We start from the raw sequence: 19,004 nt of genomic DNA on the forward strand, positions 1-19,004 counted from the left end.
CAGAAGTCGTAGGAGTCGGCAGGGATGGATCGAGATGCAGGATGCAGTGCAAGACAAAGAAGTCGGTCGCGTTCAAGGTCCGTCAAAGGTTCTGGGTTCGTAGAGGTGCGGCACCTCAAGTAGAGAGGTCGGCAGGGCGATGAGGCCGGGATTCGCTTATTAAGGTCAGCCAAGGTCCAAATGCTCGAAGGACTTGGTCGAGACTTGCGACTAAGACAGGCGGGTTGTGACGGAGACGAGACGAGGGCAGGGCAGATGCGCAGACGTATGGTAAGGTAGGTAGAAGCAACAGCAGGACCAAGAGCAGGAGACAAATCAGAGGAGAGCAGAGCGCTGACGGGTACGGAAAGCGACAACGAGATGCGTCCAAACACGGGGAAAGGACAAGAAAAGAGTTGAGGGTTGGGGAGATTTTTGTGGAGGCAGAGACGAAAATGACTGGTCACACCTTACGTGTATGCGGCAGGGAGCAACGGGAGGCAGGCGGCAGGCAGAAAGGTCGTTCGGTCGGCAGGTAGGTGTGTAGCTGTATCCGTCGAGACGGGACGGGAGGAAGAGGAAAGAACGGAGAAGAGTGTTGACGAGCAGGTAGCCGGTGTTGGGTTGGCTGGCGCTGGGGGAGGGGCGCGGGAGAGAGGCACGAGGCGCGAGGCAGAGCAGCAAATAGAGCAGCAGAGAAATGTATTGCGCCGGAGAGACGAAGACAAAGTCGACTGATGTTTAGGGACACAGAATGGACCCGCGCCGGATCCCGTACGGTGAGCTACCCGGAACAAGACCGTGGACGGCCGAAGCAGACTCTACGCAAACAGAGAGTGAGTGAGTGAGTGTGTGTGTGTATGTGTGTGTGTGTGTGGGCAAAGAAAAAAAAATGTGCAAAAGGTTGCCAATTGGATGAATGAGTGACGGAGGAACGGGCGGAATGGCCTGACCTCGAATTCGCCAGCTTTGGCGGCGACCGGGGCACAGTGAGAGCGCGTATCAAAAAGTCAACCACTTCGTAGGGAAATCGTATGATATTTCAGGCGCTGGAGGGGAGGTCGTGCGATGGCCGCCAAGTCTAAAAGGTACTGTAAAATCTCTCTGCTTCCGGATTCCACTCATTGGCACAGCTACTCGCCTCTTATTTGTCGAATAAGAGGACCCCATCCTTGACGGACCCCTGGCGTCTCTGTTTTTCGGCCCAGTATTCTTGCAAAGCTGCCAATGGGCTGAGCGCCTGACATGAGTGGAATCCCGCCATAGGGGAAAAAAAAGGTTCTCTGTGCCGTGCATCACTTCCGGATGTCGTAGCTTGATGATTGGCCACGTGTCGATCCGGCCCCACTTGACACGCCCGGATTGTCAGCCTTGCATGCCTGGCCCAAGCTTCCCCAGAATAGACTTCCCGCTGCGTTAGGGTCTGCCTGCTTCTGGCTCTGGTCGTGCGGCATTCTCTCCCCTCCCTCCCTTCCATTGCTTCCCTCCCATGTTCTGTTCCATGTTGCTCTTCCCCCTTTGAGGCGTAGTGCGAGCCCAGCTGATCCGGCCCGCGGCCACTCCCATACGTCGCCACCCCTCGCCTCGCCTCGCCTCGCCTTGCGAACCTGAAGAGACGTTCCGTCACTTTTGCTGTGCACCCACGCGTTCCAGCCGCTGCCATCCTTCGTTTCGTCAGCAACTAACTATGCCGTGCGCCATGCGATATGCGATATGGGTGTCATGGTTCGTCCGTCTTTCCAGCTCCAGCTCCGACACGTGGACATAGATTGCAGGCCCCATCACACACCCACCTGCCGTCGACAGCTGAGGTCAAAGTTTGGTTCGCCTACCGAAAGAGGCTCGGGGTCACACCTCTGGAAGGGTGGCCGCCTCCGTCCACCATCGGTGCGGCGGGACGACCTAAGAACGGGGCCTCCAACGTCAAAGAAGCGAAGTCCGGCTTCCGGCACGGTGCCCCTTTCAAACTCCGTTCATTGCCCTCTGCGTCTCTCGCCGTCCCCCACCGCTCCGAAGCGCCATACGCTATCGGTTTCGGACGAAACACTCCAGAATGTTCACACCTCAGCCAGGACGTTGGTGGCGGGACAGCACGTGGGATGGTCGAGACACACCGAGACACCGTTGGCGCCGTTACGAGAAAACGCCTCTATCCACATGCCTTTGACTTGGGCGTCGCTAAATGGCCCCTTGCCTTGGAGGTAGCTCCAACCCTATCGTGAGTGTGTTCTGGTAGGCATTCATCCTACCGTGCCTAATTGGACGACCTCTTCTTTGATTGTACCTTACCTTTCCAGGGCGCAATATAGCCACCCCAAAAAATACTCGTCTTCAATGATTTCTGATAGCGTGTGACGACGCTAGTGGCGTTTTGGTCACAGACTAGCCGAGTAATGGAGAACAGACGAGAGGAAACATGATCAGGATTGCGACATTTCGAGTCGAGATGCGAAGTGATGAAAGAAATCTCTTCGTCATGAGAACAAGTGTTGTGCGAGTATCTTGCTGCCTATGTCCTTTGTTGACGCTGAGCACTTATATCCGGAAAATCGCCCCTTCCCTTATTTGAGAGCATCGCGATACATCGCCGCAAGCCAACGCCAGTACCGTTTGCAACATCGCCATCATGAATCTTTCCATGACTGCTATGGCCATTATTTGGTCTTCGGCTTTCGGTCTGGGCCTGATGAACTTCATTCAATCCTCAAGCCCTGTAGCTGGTCCTGTCTACCCCGACTGCCTCCGTTTTTATCAAGCGAAACCGGGCGATAGTTGCCAAAGCATCGCTGATGCGCATTCCATCACCCTTCTGGATTTCATTTGGATGAATGCAGGCAGGCCATGGCAGTCAACACACGTGCGCCAATGTTAACGTCAGGGCTGGCGAGTGGTACTGCGTCAAGGGCGGAGAGCTCAGCTCCACGGCATCGCTGCCTTCCGCATCTCAGAACGCCAACAACGTTGGCGATAAGAGAAGGATGATTCCCTCCTATCCTACCAAACGGCCGCGGCGGTTTGTCTCTAGTGCTCATAACCTTGCGCGTGCCGCGCCCACGGGCAAGCTGCCAGTGAGGACTGCAGGGTTTCCCACGAAGATTGAAGCTGTCACGGCGACTACGTCACCCCCAGAACCCGCGTGTGAGCTAGACGAATGTGCTGTCGGACTTCAAATGGCTGTCGGCGACGCAGCATCTGATCAGAGACAGTTCTGTACCAGCGTCATTAAGCCGAGATGTAGACACTACGAGCTTCAGAACATGGACCTTCCAAAGTCACTCAATGGCATGTGTACGCAACGCAATTTATGCCAGGACATCTCATCTGTATGCTCCTGCTGGAGCAAGGAGAAGACGACGTCAAGTCTCCGTCGCGAGCAGCTTTGGTGGCGGAAGAACATGAATGTGAAGGTGCCTGTCCTTCGCATGTAATGACTTAGTCGGCTATATCGGCAGATACTTCAGCTAAGCGGACGGAGTGCGTGCTGCCTACATTAACCCTATTGTTACGTTGTGCTATCCCTCTTATTTCTGATGTTCAATACCCTAGCTACATGCTGATTTTCGGCCAGACGATAATGTTATGGTTCAGCCTAGGTATGCCTCACGACCCAGACCACTCGTTCAGCTTCATCCAATCCACAGCATCATTGCTGGACTCAGCAACGGGGGTTAGGGTCGGCCGCCCGATTGGCGCAATCAGTGCATAAACCAGGCCAAGCGATGACATCGTGCTTTGGCTTCGGCCCCTTGCAGCCCTTGCCAACATTTTGGCACCACTTGATGTTGTGGAAGCCATGGTGGCCACAGTCATATGCCTTGTCGATCTGCACACACATTATGGCGGCGGTATTCTTGGAAGCGTATTTGGTTTGTCTCTTTTGCCTATGACATCCACACTGCTATCATCATTTCACGTCAGCATACGTGTCTGATCACTGGTTTTTCCCGCCAAGTAATGTCGAACATGGGGATCTCGCCATACAGATTGTAAAGGAGTTATGTCAAGTCAGCTCAGTGGCACCAAGCTCTTTGAAGGAACTGCGACTGTATAGCCGAGTTGATGATGGACCTTTGAAGCGTCTGTCTCCTTGCTTCGGACTCAAAGTCACAGGCTGTCTAATAACAGCAGGAAGCGTAGACGACAAACACTATGGGTCAAACTTCAAGACATCGAAACCGCGACAGAGAACTTCGTTGGAGTCTCTGACGTGGTAGGAGGGACAGGAAAGCTGCGACGCCGATAGCTGAACGAAGATGCGAGTGGTTTATGGCGTGTGTTCAAGATCAAGACACTGTGAGAGGCTTGGAAGAAAGAAGAATCAAGCAGAAGAAGCACGAGGCTCCATCGCGTGGCTTTTGTACCATGTTGAAGGAACGTGAGATTTCGCGACCTGCAACTAGTACGCTGGAATCTGGGCCCTGTCGGGCGACAAGCCGCGTTCCGCGGTACTGGAAACAACGAATATCCCGGTACCAAGATGCGAAACTACCAAGGAAAGGCAGAGCACCGTTGGAATGTCACATATCACAAGAGCTGCAGTATGGACTTGACAGCTTCAATGGGGATTTCTAGGAGGGGAAGGAGTGGACGCGGTGCTTTTTCAGGTCCTGTGATTTCCGCTGCTCAGGGAGCCACAACCGACGTCACTCGGCGAAAGCTGGGTCTTTCGGCCCCATGCAGGCTGGCGACGGCGCTCGGCGTTGGTTTCCCGGTTCATAATGGTTTGAAAAGGCGGTGGGTAAGGGTACCGACATGGTACAGCGTGGCCTCTTTCCTCGCGGACATCGAGATCCCCGAATATACGAAGCCAATAAGGTGGGGGAGGAACACCAATGGAAGAAAATCCAGGTCCGGCGTAAGACTGATGTCGAGAGGACTACTATGAAGCGGTGGGGAAGCTGGTGACAATCAACGATCCTGGACCCCTGTTAACTCCTCCGGGGTAAATCCTCGTCTGCCCTACACTCCGTTGCGTTAACAGCGTCCACCCCGCAGTTTTTAGCCCGAAAAAGGCAAAAAAAGGGGCTTTTTACCAAAAAACCACCAAAACGCCCTAAACTTCATACACTAGTACCTCTATATATACGTAATATGTATAAATGAAATATATATTAATTAATAGCCCTTAATTAGGTGATTATAATAATATCTTTTTATTCTTACGTATTACGTCCGTATAGAGTTATCTAAGTATAAAGTTAAAGCTAATTTTAAAGGGTTTTTAGAGAGGATACTATAAACACTACGTATAAGGGGTTTTATTTTTTCTTTTTAGCATTATATTTAGTATCTACTAGCTTAAAAACCCCCTAAAACCCCTTAAACTTTATATTTAGATAACTCTATATATATATAATACGTATAGATAAAAAAGATATTATTATAATCACCTAATCGAGGACTATTAATTAATATACTTTTTATTTTTATATATTATATACGTATAGAGTTATCTAAGTGTAAAGTTTAGGGGGGTTTAGGGGGTTTTTAGGCTAGCGGAAAATTTTCCTTCTAGGTCAAACTTAGGGGTGGACGCTGTTAACGCAACGGAGTGTATCACAAAAGCTCGCTATGATATTGGATCTTCCCAGGACACTCAGCCTTCAAGTCACGACATTTATTTCTCATGCTGCCCTCGACGTGCGGCGCTGGAAAGCCTCAGGAGAATGCAACCCTAGGCGCGGGATGCGCAAAGGTGGATGGTTCTCCGTCAGAGATCCGTCAGGCGAGAAGAGAGGAGAGGGGTAGACGGACTCGCTGGTAAACGGCAGCCCGCGAGGAGTGTCTGAGGACCCCACTGCGCGAGCTGCTGCGCGAATGGGCTGATGTGGCTGGTCGCCAGCGTCTGTCACACACCTTGCAGACATGCATACTGCGTACGGCACACGACATGTCCCATGCAGCGAATAGCCTCTCTTGGGGCTCCATCCGAGTGGAGGGGACAGCGAACTTCATGCAGGGTCGTCAAAACAGTTGGCAGCGATGTAAGGGTATGTTCTGTGAACTCGTTGGCGGAAGGCCTCGAGGCTTGCTTCTGTCGTTTCGCCCCCAGTAGTTTGGGTTACATGGTGGTCGTCTTCTTAGCCAAGAGCACATCAGGAAACTCTCTCTTGTTGATATTGCTTTTGATAGAAAGTTGACTGATGATTCTGACGGAATGAACAGCTAAAAATTGCTTTCTCGACCTTCCAAGTATTGGTAGATAATGCTACCTACGCCGTCATACTGGCAGATCAAGAACCGACTTGTCTAGAATGTGTGTCATCCTTGGACCCAAACCAGTATGTCGTTTGGCCTTTGTAAACTTCTGTCCGGGTCATGAGAAACAGCTATAAGTCCAGCACGCGGAAAATCCTTAGACAAGTTCTGTGGAGTTGAATACTTGCAGCGATGCCAAATCACCTCCCGGGTTATGCTGGTTGATCCGAAGGGGATGTGTACTTCTGGCGGCATCAGGTTTCTTGTTCTTACGGCCTAGACAGAATGAGGTGGGAAACAACGAAGAAAACATCAAGCTGGCAACTCGGCTGTATTCACAATCCGAACTGGCAATGCGGCAATGCGGCGAGCTGGTCGTGGGCTTGAGAGGTTCAAACAAAGGTATCTGGTGCTAGATGAAGATTCAGACCTGATGACTATGTCTCGGCCATTTTCAACCTTCAAACATCCTGCCTACCAACCAAGTAGGGGATGCGGTGACTGAAATATTCTTAGGCGGAAGGAAAGGCGTACGATGAACTTGCCCATCGTAACTGCCTTACCTTACTTGACCTTGCCCCAGCGCCTCCTTCCACGAATTGCACTTGCCAGATCCAAAACTACGGGCCCCCTCCTGCTTAATTTGATTTTTTCACCTCGAAAGTCATCCGAAGTCGTCCAGCTGTATTTCGTTGCACGAAAATAGGAAAGCCTCTGCCCAGTTCTTTTCTACCGGACTTGCCTCACGAAGCTCAAGTAAAGTCGCGCCTTTCGACCCACTAAGCTATTTCACCTTCAACCAGCGAAACCTCCCCTTCCTCAGCCGGTTACCTCTGGTTCTGTTCCTCCAAGACCTAAGACCTCGCAAGACAATTTCCTCAACTTGGACGCATCTTCCCTACGATCTCTCTCGTCAATCTTGCACTTTACTGACGTTTTACCTTGAAGCCACAGCGCCAAGCGCGATACCAATGCAAGGATGCGGTGCAATACTTCGCAGCTCCTCTACGGAGCCGCTCTGATGCTAAGCAGCGCCACAACTATCCATGCCCTCTCTTGGTATGGTGGTGAGAGAAATTCGGACCATGGGCGGAAACTGGACAGAGTTTCTACGGGTAATACGATCGGAATTCAGCCGGCGTCTCGCCTCCCGAACATTTATGCCGTCGCCATGCAGGAACTCCAAGAGCTAGAATCCGAGCCTCTCTGCCACCGAATCGCTGCCCGTCTCCTGGTCAACAACTGCCAGCTTCTCGACGGGAAAGATGACGCGACTGTACTGATCGACAGCGGCAGACAAATCAGAGACTTTGTCGACTCCTACGCCGCCAGCCTTGCTATATGCGATCTCGAAAGAGGGAGTTTCGATATACCATCGGGCTGTGCCCCATTTCGAGAGAATTCCTTGGCTCAGATTCCCGATTCCAAGTTCCCTCGTCTTCACGTCTCTCCCCAACAAATTGACTCATGTCTCTCAGGTCTAGCAAGGTCAGATTCGGCATGGAACACTTGGGTCAGCTACCGACACAAAGCACTGAGGTTCTGCGAAGCTGCCCGTGCTGACAACGACAAAGGTGAGTGTCTCATGGGTTCCCCTCTGCCTTGAAGAGTGGCTCTGACACAGCGATAGCTCAAAGCATACGCCTCCATCAGCGCTTGACGGAGGTCTTATCCAAGCTCTCTGAGGGAGTCGAACAGGAGCTCGAAGCTCATCTGCATTCCATCAACACGAGAGCTACCGAAGTGACCGATCAACTGCGTCGGATTATCCCTGATGTCGACCGACTGCGCGACAGCATTCAAGACATGGATCGAACCCTTTCCCAACAGATTATGGAGACAGCTCAGGTTTGATACTATAGCCGGCCGCATTCAATGGGCGTTTTCGCTAACTTCATAAGGCTTCGCAACATGCCATGCGGAACGGACTCGAAGATGCCCAAAATTTGCAACAGCTACTTGGCGCTCTCCTCAGGACTGTGCTAAGCAGTAACGCTGAAGTTGCAGCATCACATGAAGTTGCCATAACCGCTTTCAAGGATCGCACTGAAAGTGACCTCGGTGTTGTCGTGGCGGCACTAGCATCAGCTGCTGCATCCTCCGCATCGCTTCAATCCCAGATGGTAGGTGACCCTATACCGTGTGAAGAATTCTTGGCTAATTTTTGACGCAGGAGCTTTCACACCTTCGCGTAACGGAGCTCGCCGGTCGACAGCAGAATCTTGAAAAGGTGAGTAAATGGTTTCTGTCTTGCATTACCCCTGAAGCTAACGGTTGTAGGGTCTGGGCAGGCTATTTGAGCTCACGGAAGACCTTTCGTCACAATATGAGGTCCATTCTGAACATTTGACAGATGCCCAGAAAAAGTCAGAAGACATCCTGGTAACCTTAGACAAGATGGCGAATTCTGCATCTGATGTGAGCGGCTCATTGAAGGACCCTTCAAGCTGGATGAAATGGGTACCATACCTTATTTGTCCCACAGGCACTCTTCTCATGGGATCTTATGGTCTACCTCCGTCCGCCGGTAGAAATCTAGTACTCATCGGCATAGGTAAGCTAGAGAATGCTTGTCTAGCCTGCTTCACACATGCTAATATTTATTACAGGGGAAGTTGTTGGCGCTGCGATCTCTCATATCGAATACGTCAAGCTCGCCCCTTACGCCTGGCAAACCACTACATCTGAGCCATCTTCTCATGGGCAATCAAACCATACTCTTCAGGTTATTCCCGCTGATTACGATGTTTCTCGAAGATTCTCCTCAGATTTACGCAAAACCCGCCGCTAAGGGTAACCCAAGGAGTTCATCGGAGCCTTTCGAAATATCGATATACAACTACTTTCAAGGATGCGATTAAAAAGGCGGGTATGGGATTTTCGGCGTTGTTTGTTTCTTTCTCTTTTTTTTCTGTTTTGTTTTTTCCTCCTTACAAATCGGTACAAATTGCTGGCTGGGTTTTGGTGGTGGCACAATTCACGGAAAAACGGGATGGGGTTGCCTCTGACATCATTTCTCGCATATGAACTTAGCAACGACCGCCTGATCGGGCACTTTACATAGCACACACACACACACATGGAGTTTGATCATTTTCAACCAGTCACTATCATTTTGATCTCCCGCGTCAATAAATGCGGCGCAAGGCAGACAGCGGGGCAGTGCAAGAAGAGAAGTCGGCTTCCCAGTAGCAATCGGCTCTTTCTTCTCACAAGCTGATCCCCGAACCTTGACCAAAGTTTGCTGTTATCTCCAACAGCCGGTTGTCTTACCATCTGCGGGATTAATTGAAGACGAGACGAACATGGTCACGATGGCGAGCAAGGCCAAGATTGCCCTCATACAGATGCATCCGAAGGTCGGGAATCCCCAGAATCACCTTGAAGCGGCTAGCTTATCCTCGACGGCATTGGTCGCCGTCTTCTCATACCCCGCCCCTCGCGTGCGCGTGGCGCGTGCCTGGTGAGAACTAGCCATGGATGAACAAAGTTCTAACAAGCATCACAGGCTGTCTCGCCAGAAGACAACTTTCGCAAAGCAGAGTCCTACATACGCAACGCCGCCTCGCAGGGTTGCGCGCTCGCCGTACTGCCCGAGTACCATCTCACGTCGTGGGCGCCGGATCATCCCGACTTCGTGCTGAGCTGCGAGCAGTCTGGTTCCTACCTTGGGAGTTATCAGGCTCTAGCCAAGGAACTGAGCATTTCCATTGTTCCTGGCACCATAGTGGAGCCGGAAGGTGAGGGAGACGACCTAGACTTGATCAACGCCGCGTACTTCATCGGACCAGACGGCGCCATCCTCGGACGCTATGAGAAAAAGAACCTATGGCACAATGAGCGGCCACATCTGACCAAGGGTCCTCAACCACATGGGGCGTTTGATACGCCGCTTGGCCGGGCCGGACTGCTCGTCTGTTGGGATCTGGCATTCCCCGAGGCGTTCCGGGAGCTGATTCGTGACGGTGCGAGGATCATCGTCTGTCCCGCGTTCTGGATGGCGGACGAGTACAAGCGCGGTGGCTCCGGCGAAGTGGTGAACCGTGATTCGGAGAAGGTGTTCCTAGAGAACGTGCTTGTGGCGAGGGCGTTTGAAAACACAGCGGCAGTGGTGCTTGTCAATGCTGGCGGGCCGGAGGGCGGGGTTGAGAGGAGGTGGGATGGGTCGCAGTTGAGGTATTGCGGTGTCAGCCAGGTCGCGATGCCTCTCATCGGATCCATCGGGAAGTTGGGCGCAGAGGAGGCAGTGAGCATTGTCGAAGTTGACCTGGGCTTGCTGGACGTTGCTGAGGGGGCTTACAAGGTGAGAGAGGACATGCAGAAGGAAGGCTGGCATTACGGGTACTCAATCACCAAGGAGTGAAGACGGCGACTAAATGGACCCGAGGCCAAGGTACAGACAGATAGACTCATGACACAGAACAAGAGATAGGATCTCATAATGTTGAATATTCCTGGGTATCAAAACATTGTTCCTCTCTCGCGAAACCCGACTCCTGGAGCTATACCTGGCTCATAGCATTCCTTCCGCTTCGCCCAGGTAGTCAAGAAACTCTCTCCTTTGTTCAATCCGCTTCTGGGTATGCTTTCTCACCAAAAAGTCCCACGACTTCTTCAGCTTTGTGCGTTCCGAGTCGTCTTTTGACTCTGAAATTTTGCGATCAACGCGCTTCAGTCGTCTGTCGTCTTCCTCCGTCCAGACCCCTTCCCAATCTCTGGGTATAGATTTGTGCTGTTTCATATGCTTCAAAACAGCAGTAGCCAACGGCATGCATATGGACGTCGAGATGAGCGCGGTAAGTACATCCTCGCGAGGATAGCCAAACCCTTCAAAGCTTTCAATGAACCCGTCAAGCTGGGCTATTTTCTCAACGCCTTGTGATTCGGGCTGGACATCTTCACCTCCCGCATGAATGACTTCTTCAGCTCCAGCTGAAAATTGAGATCTGTCGCGGGTAGAGTCGCCCGGCTGTCGACAGGACTGAAAGCCATTATTTTGAAGGGACGAGGGAAGCGGCGTTGCCGCCGCCAAGTCATCAAAAAGCTGCTGAGAGGGAGATATGTCGAAGCTGTCATGCTGAGAATCCGCCCGTTCATGGTCTTCGTCATCGAAGCCAAAGTCTTGCGTCTCGGGCTCCACATGCCGGGCTCTGGGCCCCCTTTGGACCTCGGTTTCTCTAGATTCGGGTCTGCCTGCGGAAGTGCTTGCGGGTTCCTTTCCGCTTAGTGATGGACTGATATCAAGCCCACTCATGCCGGCAAGTCCAATCTTCTCTTCGGGAGTGGGAGGCACTTCGTCATTCGGGCCCAGACGATGCCGCTTTTTGCGTCCGTTTGGAGTAGATGGAGCACTAAGGCCGTCCATTTGAATGGCGGATCTCTTTCTCGAGGCGCCAGGCGTGTTGGTCGGAAGTGCAATGAGGATCTCATCATCCGTTCCAGCATCAGCTTCAGTCTCTGTACGCGGCCGTCTTCTCTCTTCGGCATGTGCTCCCCCTTGGTCGACGATTTCTTCATCGCCCGAACCGTCGTCATCGTCATCATCACCATCGTCCAAGGTGCTGAAAAAGCCTTCGGCGTGCTCGTTGTAACACTCCTTAAGGTGTCGAGAACTGTCGCGAGGGAAACCCAGTTCCTCCGTTATGTCTTCCCAGTCGAGTTCAATCCCGCCTCGGGCATAGACATTCCGAACGGTACTCCACAAAAGCCAAAGATCAACAGGACGACCGGATACGTTAGCATTTGGGTCCTGTTTTATGAGATTCCGGTAGTCCTCAAGTCGCTTGTAGAACTGTTCTCTTGTCAAATCTTGGGACTCCGCTCCTTCGTCGTCGTGTCCTTCTTCTAATCTCTCTGGGTCGGGCAGTTGAGTACTCCCAACTACGATAGTTTCCTCTACAATGGGTGCAGATGATGGCTTGTTGGTGTGTTTGTTGCTGCCGACATTGGTACTCACCGCGCGCTCAGGGTCTCTCTCATTCCGGTCAGACGCAGAATCGTGACCAACATTACCAGGGGCTGGTCTAGCGCCTGGAGATCGTAGGTCAGACATGGGTTCGGCTTTAACAAAAGACTGTCTCAAGCGCCGCTCCGACTCTGCCCAGTGCTTCTGCCACGAAGTGGATGTATGACGGGGATACTGTTGCGGGTCAGCGATGTTATTCTTCCATGAAAGAGGTCGCAGTAATACCTTCTTGGCCAGATCTTGGAAAATACCACTGGAGATCCTGCCGCCCCGCTGTTCGAGCTCTGAAACGCTGCGCAACAATAGTTCATCGTCTTCCTTGGTGAACCTATTCCTAGTTGCCTCAGTCACCTGCGGATGTGCGCCTGCTTGTCTCGCAGCAGGTCTGAGTGACCGTGTAGTTTGAGGGCCGTCATGCCGAGAAGCTGATGCAGTGGCAGCGTCTGACGCGGGCTGAGCTCTCCGCCCGGTTCGAGGCGCATCGAGCAGAGACACTGTCGGGGATTGTGACTCGGGTGGAGCAGAATCAGCCAACTTGCGCTGGGCATCATAAGGTAATAGCTTCAGCTTTTTCACCCATCGATCTCTCCAAGAATGCCACGTGTGACGATTGTTCTGAAAAATCTTGGATCAGTCAAGAGCTTAAATCAGGTAACAGGCGAACCTACAATTTGCTCGAATTTTTGATATATGTCATTTCCGCTCGTCTTGGTATGTGAGAGCACCCACCTGGTAAGCTCTGCGTCGTCGGCATTTGTGAAGGGGGTCCGAGTACCTTTGGCAGGCTTCGTTGACCCAACAGGACGAGCAGCCATAGGCGATTGGTTGATCTGGTACTTGTCTTCTTCCTGCATAGCGCCGTACTGGACAGAATCCTTGATGAAATTCCACGATAGCGAGTCTGGAGGACAGTCTCTTCTGACGTGGTCTGCGATCACCAAGTCGGCATGCTTGTCCAGTTTGACGATTTTCCCCCCATTTTGCTAGGTATATGAGCTTCTGAGATTCGTCAAACGAAGTAGCAAGCTTACTTTGATTAGGTCCAAGATCGTTGTTCTGTCGGGCACACGCTGCGTGACGAAGAACTTCTTCCCTTGGAACAGAGTGCCTTGAGCACCTGGCACGCCCTCGTAAACGATCGCCGTCGACATGCTTGACTTTCGAGTACAGTGACGGGGGTACGTTATGACTGCTTACTATCTCGGATCTTGATTGATTTGCCGAATGAGCTTGGTTTCACTTTGTTCAAGCCGAAAAATATGAGTAAAACTGAGAGAAGGGAAAGGTTCACAGCGTTTTGTTTTCAGTGTCGGACCGATGCTTGATTGCGCGGATTCTGGTGGTTATGCTTTGGTGTAACGGTCAGCTGTGGGTGTTGGAAACTCGCCCATACGTCGCCGCCTGCCGAGCTGGTATCCTGCCACAAACAACTCGACTAAGCCTCCAGAAGAAGCTTTTCGCGTCGAGAACTGGCGTCTCAGAGTTGGATAAGTCTGGTTATACGTGGCCTGGATTCGAGCGCTGCTGTGCCGTGCACTGTTTGTGCTCTCATCTGTGTCGAACCGACGCGTAGCTTCTTAGAAGGCTCGTCGCGTACGGATACCTGCAGCTGCTTGAATCTGGTCGCATTATGCATAAAAAAATACATGTAGCTAAAGGGTGAAAACGCTATGACCATGGAATAATGGCTATAACAATATCCCGGTACTTAACATCAGACGGCAAGAATGATCTCAACACTAACCCTGCTGACGCTTTGTCTGCTTTGTTCTCGGGCCACGCATTCGAATTGACGAGAAAGAGTGTTGACCGGCATAAACGTGTACCTTACACATCCTACGGTTCGCTATCCGAAGCGATTTGCAAGTGTTCTGGAGGCTGTGGGCCTAGAAGGGCCTGTCTCCACCGCTAGAGAGGCTGATTTAACTGTTATTATTGCATTGACTAGGCTTCCTTTTCTACCTACACTCACTTCTGGGTGAGAATCTTGGGTAAAAGTCTCCAGGACCCGGTGCCGTGGTCTTCTCGTGTCTCACCACTCATATAATGCTTTATTGGAGGTGACGACAAGTTTGGGTATCATCATGGGACTTCTTCGGAACGCAGTGCTATTTGTGCTGGCCATCTCCTTCGTGGTCTTTGTGGCGTTCTTTGGCAGGTTGCCGGCCTTGAGGTCAGTCATCATTGAGCTCCTCTGTTAGCGACCTGGAAGCAGCGGGTTACCAAACACGGCGATTCTAGACGCTCTGGCTAACAATTCGCAGGCATACGCCCATTGCAACATTACATAGGATCATGCGGATCCATATCCCAAATGGTTTCTTGGCCATCGACAGGCTCCTGACGGGAGGGAGGTTCTCAAGCTCAATGTTGCGGTTCGGCAACTTTATGATGAATGACCGTCACCCAACTGTGGTCGTAAGTCGAAACACCAAGCCCACGTCCCAAACTGAGCTTGTTCGACGTTGTTCTATGCTGACAATATTAGATTTTCTTCTTGGTCTTGCTTTCTGTCTCGGAGTACCTATTTCTTCCGACTGCGTGGCCCCAAATTTCGACCTTTCACAAAGTTGCCGGGTCCATCGCCATCTTTCTGCCTTACCTTTTCCTTTATCTTTCGGTCATGACTGACCCAGGCTATATCACGCACGAGAATCATGCCTACTACATGTCGCTCTATCCCTACGACTGGTCAATTTTCTTTCCCGGCCACGAGTGCAAGACCTGCGGTTTTCTCAAACCTCCTCGCTCTAAACACTGCAGCATTTGCAAACGTTGTATCGCGAAGCTAGACCACCACTGCATCTTCATCAACGGCTGCGTCGGCTACAAGAACCACCACTACTTCCTTCTGCTCCTTGCCACGACGGCCCTCCTCACGTCCTACGGTGGTTTCCTGGGCTTCTCCCTCCTGTCCAAGCATATTGCAACCGAGTACCCGACATGGGCCCTGTGGCCGCCAAAAGGGATGGAGATCAAGGACTATCTCCTCATCTGGACTTGGGCACTCCAGGACAGTGTTGGGATGGGCGCAGTTACCTTGCTCGCTGCGATGATCTCGCCATTGGTCTGGGGATTGTTCGCGTACAACGTTTGGCTCATCTATAGTGGCACCACTACCAACGAATCACTCAAGTGGTCCGATTGGAAGGCTGAGATGGATGATGGCTGTGCCTTCAAACGGAAACTGCTGCCTAACCGAGTAAAGGATAGACGATACGAGCCGGAGCGAACGCGATGGCCCCTCGAATCACAGCAAGTGCTTGCAAGAACGGATGACGGCATGCCCCCTCTGTCGAACGTGTCCACGCAATCAGAATGGGAGCGAGTGTGGAAGTTGGCAGACGTCGAGAACCTGTACGACCTAGGATTCTGGGATAACGTGGCAGACGTCTTCGTCCCCGACTACAATTTTAATGTTAAGCGTGACCAGCCGACTGTTGAGGCTGTCGGGCGACAGAGGCATTCAGCAAGAGGAGCGCCTATATAGTCGTTCACAAAAGAAACTTTCGGAGAAACCATGGCGGGAGATATCGAACGGATGTGTACTATCTATCACCGTATCATGCAGGGCATCACAATGTTTAATCAATACACGTTTGACTTTTACCTCGCACCGTGACCGGATAAAGTTGGCGTTGCAGCAAGCGTTGGTACTCTATCTTGTCTCATTTCAACGTTTCTCATCTAATTCATGCACAGGCTGCTTCCGACGACCCTCGACTGCTCATCTGCTGTAGACATTGAGACGTCTTTCGATTTCGTGATGGCTGCTGGCCTCCCCGCGCCGTCCCTGGCTAAGCTTGCCAGCCAGTTGACGAGAGCTTCACGCTCTGCTTGCCAACTAATGTGTCCTAACCAACCACCAAGTCTCTCGCTCTTTCCCTCGCTCGATAAGTACATTCAGAGAATAGTACCGAAACTAATCATGTTAGATTGTAGTCGCATATGGGTCGGGATCTATCGTCTTACCCGAAAGTGCGCTTGATGCTGTTGACGTAGTACTCCTGCCAGTTGCGTCTCGTGGCGTCCTCCTCGCCAACAGGAACGCCGTCCCAGTTGACGCGCATCAGCGTCACGTGGTCGACATCATTCTGGTCGAATTCGATGTTCAACTTGGAAAAGTGACCCTCCGGCCACTGCTTCAGGCGCCAGCTCTGGACAATCTTTTTAGGGGCATCGAGCTCCAAGTATTCGCCAACGACGTTTCCGTCGAACAGCTCGAACTTGGCTCCCTTAATGGCTCCCTGGAAAACCTTGGGAGGCGCCCGGGTGAAGGCAGCAATGCGAGCAGGATCCACAAAAGTCTGGTACGCCTCCTCCGCGGTGGTACGGAACTCAGCCGTATCAGTCAAGGTGACAGTGTTGACAACCTTGCCGCTGCTGCTCTTGACGCTCGTAGTCTCGGCAGCAGACTTCGCGGCTGAGCCATGAGGATGGTACTTGGGTGTGGAGAAGCCGCTCGAAGGGTTTGAGCCCGGAGCGTGCTGGATGTCCTTGCCGTGCTCCGCAATCAGAGCGCCGGGGAGCTTCAGGAACTCCTTACGCAGCTGAGGCACAAGCTTGGAGCGGACCAGGTCCTTAACGGGTTGCTTCTCCTTGGACTCTGAGTAGATGTCGATATCGAACTGCAGGGATCGCTTAGCTATGGAGTCTTTGGTTGTCAGAGATTTCATAATAGACCCACCACAAACTCTTCCTCCTCGGTATCGTGGGCGACCTCAGGAACGGTGATGGTACCCGAAACCTCAGCCTCGTCAGAGGTGGTGCCTGCTTATTGTTAGCCAGGCTCAATCAAGCACGATTCACGGAAGAAGCAATGGTGGACACCGTTGGACCGTTGGTGGACATTTTTACAGGAGAAACAGAGTGCTTGCATTGCAGTAGAGACCTACCGGAGTATTCTAGTACGAGCTTAACATCGTAAATGGTGATGACCTTGCCCTTCCTCTGGCTGACGTCGACGTCGCCATCCATGCTCACAACCTTGCTAATCTTTGCCGTGACACCGCCCTCTGTGGACTCGACCTGCGTCAAGCTTTCCTCGAGGTATTGCTTCGCCCAGCCGGAAGCATCCTTATTGACCCAGTGCCAGTTGTTGGGGTTGTGGAGGACCATCTTGTCGGCGGTGACTTGGTTCTGATCTAAGGCTGTGAGGAGGAAAACGTGTGACTAGATGTCCAATTGCTGGTTAGCGACTGGAAATCTGCTTGGGTTTGCGAAGTGCGATGTGCGAAAGTATCGTTGAGTAAAATCAACAAAGTTCTCCGTGTGTCAGGGTTTGGTCATAGACCGCAGCGTTTGTCATCAAAGATGGGAGTACAAAATCACTCTATGACTGGTGCCAGCTGTCGTATCATCATGTAGGAGAGAGAGATGGCGGGATTGAAAACAGCGCGGGGTAGATAAATGGGAGGGGGAGCCTTACCTCAGTGTGGATGGGCGCGTTGGGTTGTCATGTCAAAGGAACGTTGTGGAATGGAAAGAGAGGGAAGAAGGAAATAAATCTGAGCGACGGAAGGCTTTGAAAGAAAGCTCTAGAATTTTGACGACCCTCCGCTATCCGCCGGCAGCAACACCAGGCAGGGCAGGCGGTAAATTGTCGGCCGTTTGGTTTGGCCGCCTTGCGGGAGACCCACCGGACCTCATCCCGTCTTAAGGTAAGGTAGGTATAGGTCAGGTAGCTCATTCCCTGGCCCGTGCTTGGTAGGCACCTTAATCACGTCTGCCTTCTTCCTTGGTTTCAAACACTAACATCGCCATGTTCACAACTGTCCTTCGCATCCGTCGACAAGACTCACTAGAGAACGCCTACTATGCGCGGCAACATTTTTTTTGCACCTAGCAGATTTTAAAGCCTACTTCGATCGAGGATGAAGGTAAATGACAGTAATTAGAGACGGAAACCACGCCGACAACGACAACGACAACAAGGATGGCAAGCACGTAGGAAAAGTAGTTGTTACTCTGGCACAAGAAAATTAGGGGTCTCACTCATCACCTCAACCAAAGACATGAACCTAAGTAAAGTCTCTATCTCTGGAGCCGTACTTCAGTTGGCGAGGTTAGAGGCCATCCTCTGTTCTATTTGGCCTGCCAATGCTTACTCCCACGACCCTGCTCGGGCAGTTACAAGAAGACAATGGGTAGCTTGAATGTCTTCTCTGGATACTATTTGAGGAACATCGCAGAGCATGAAGCCAAAGAGAATGCAGCCATACCCACGTGGATCCGGCTATCTTGCATTTCGGGAAGCCCAAGTACCGAGTTGAGAATCCTACGTACGTACATCATGGAAACCTGTCTAGATACATCTGTACGTCGACCTCAACTTTAGGTGAGACGGCTGACTTGCAAGCCAAGCTGCATTGCAATTAATATGGATAACTTCTAATTAAGCTGTCTTCTGGAAGCCGGAGCTGTACTCTCCCGGTCGGCTGGCTAGCACCCCGGTCATATTTCGACAAATGCTTACTACACAGCATTGTTTGCTCAATGCCATTGAAGTGCCCGGAAGGCGTGGTATGGCACAGGCAACTGCACCCACACAATGTCACAGTGATGAGAGAGAAGTCCGGGAGCAACGCTGCGTGAATGTGGATCCATGAAACCTGCCGGAAAGACGAGCTGCATCGCTACCGAGGCCGCGAACGACGCCACCGAGCCGAAAATAAGGTGCTGATGACCGATGTTTACGAGCGAGTATGTATGAAACAAATGGAACCATGCATCTTGTCGAGCAGCACGTCCAGATGAAGATTTCTTCTTCGGCGACCGAGGTCAAGCCCAGCAGATTCCGCTGTGGATGTGTACAGGCCGACTGGAATCTAGAATTGCAGCTCCCACTTGGTAATTGTTGCAA

The 19,004-nt window shown here is 51.8% G+C and overlaps 5 protein-coding genes across 5 annotated transcripts; 3 read left to right on the plus strand and 2 right to left on the minus strand.

Annotated features, from left to right (window-relative positions):
- Window positions 1–7,348: 7,348 nt before the first annotated feature.
- CGCS363_v014357 (uncharacterized protein) lies at window positions 7,349–8,968 on the plus strand (the record flags this gene model as incomplete). Its single annotated transcript, XM_036646206.1, has 6 exons — window positions 7,349–7,751; window positions 7,808–8,025; window positions 8,079–8,300; window positions 8,351–8,407; window positions 8,458–8,731; window positions 8,787–8,968. The coding sequence occupies 6 exons, from the start codon at window positions 7,349–7,351 to the stop codon at window positions 8,966–8,968; spliced, it is 1,356 nt and encodes a 451-aa protein (XP_036488833.1).
- A 523-nt stretch (window positions 8,969–9,491) lies between these two features.
- Nitrilase lies at window positions 9,492–10,540 on the plus strand (the record flags this gene model as incomplete). Its single annotated transcript, XM_036646207.1, has 2 exons — window positions 9,492–9,620; window positions 9,686–10,540. 2 exons carry the CDS (start codon window positions 9,492–9,494, stop codon window positions 10,538–10,540), a joined length of 984 nt encoding a protein of 327 aa, XP_036488637.1.
- Window positions 10,541–10,690: 150 nt separating this feature from the next.
- On the minus strand, window positions 10,691–13,293 carry CGCS363_v014359 (uncharacterized protein; the record flags this gene model as incomplete). Its single annotated transcript, XM_036646208.1, has 4 exons — window positions 10,691–12,316; window positions 12,368–12,757; window positions 12,811–13,125; window positions 13,174–13,293. 4 exons carry the CDS (start codon window positions 13,291–13,293, stop codon window positions 10,691–10,693), a joined length of 2,451 nt encoding a protein of 816 aa, XP_036488020.1.
- A 933-nt stretch (window positions 13,294–14,226) lies between these two features.
- Window positions 14,227–15,632, plus strand: swf-1 (Palmitoyltransferase SWF1; the record flags this gene model as incomplete). Its single annotated transcript, XM_036646209.1, has 3 exons — window positions 14,227–14,315; window positions 14,407–14,560; window positions 14,631–15,632. 3 exons carry the CDS (start codon window positions 14,227–14,229, stop codon window positions 15,630–15,632), a joined length of 1,245 nt encoding a protein of 414 aa, XP_036488381.1.
- A 413-nt stretch (window positions 15,633–16,045) lies between these two features.
- Window positions 16,046–17,260, minus strand: CGCS363_v014361 (Uncharacterized protein; the record flags this gene model as incomplete). Its single annotated transcript, XM_036646210.1, has 4 exons — window positions 16,046–16,064; window positions 16,115–16,770; window positions 16,830–16,912; window positions 17,038–17,260. 4 exons carry the CDS (start codon window positions 17,258–17,260, stop codon window positions 16,046–16,048), a joined length of 981 nt encoding a protein of 326 aa, XP_036488382.1.
- Window positions 17,261–19,004: the final 1,744 nt, after the last annotated feature.

The sequence above is a fragment of the Colletotrichum siamense genome (assembly GCF_013390195.1).
Source record: "Colletotrichum siamense strain Cg363 chromosome Unknown KSG_Cg363_contig10, whole genome shotgun sequence".
Lineage (NCBI taxonomy): Eukaryota > Fungi > Ascomycota > Sordariomycetes > Glomerellales > Glomerellaceae > Colletotrichum > Colletotrichum siamense.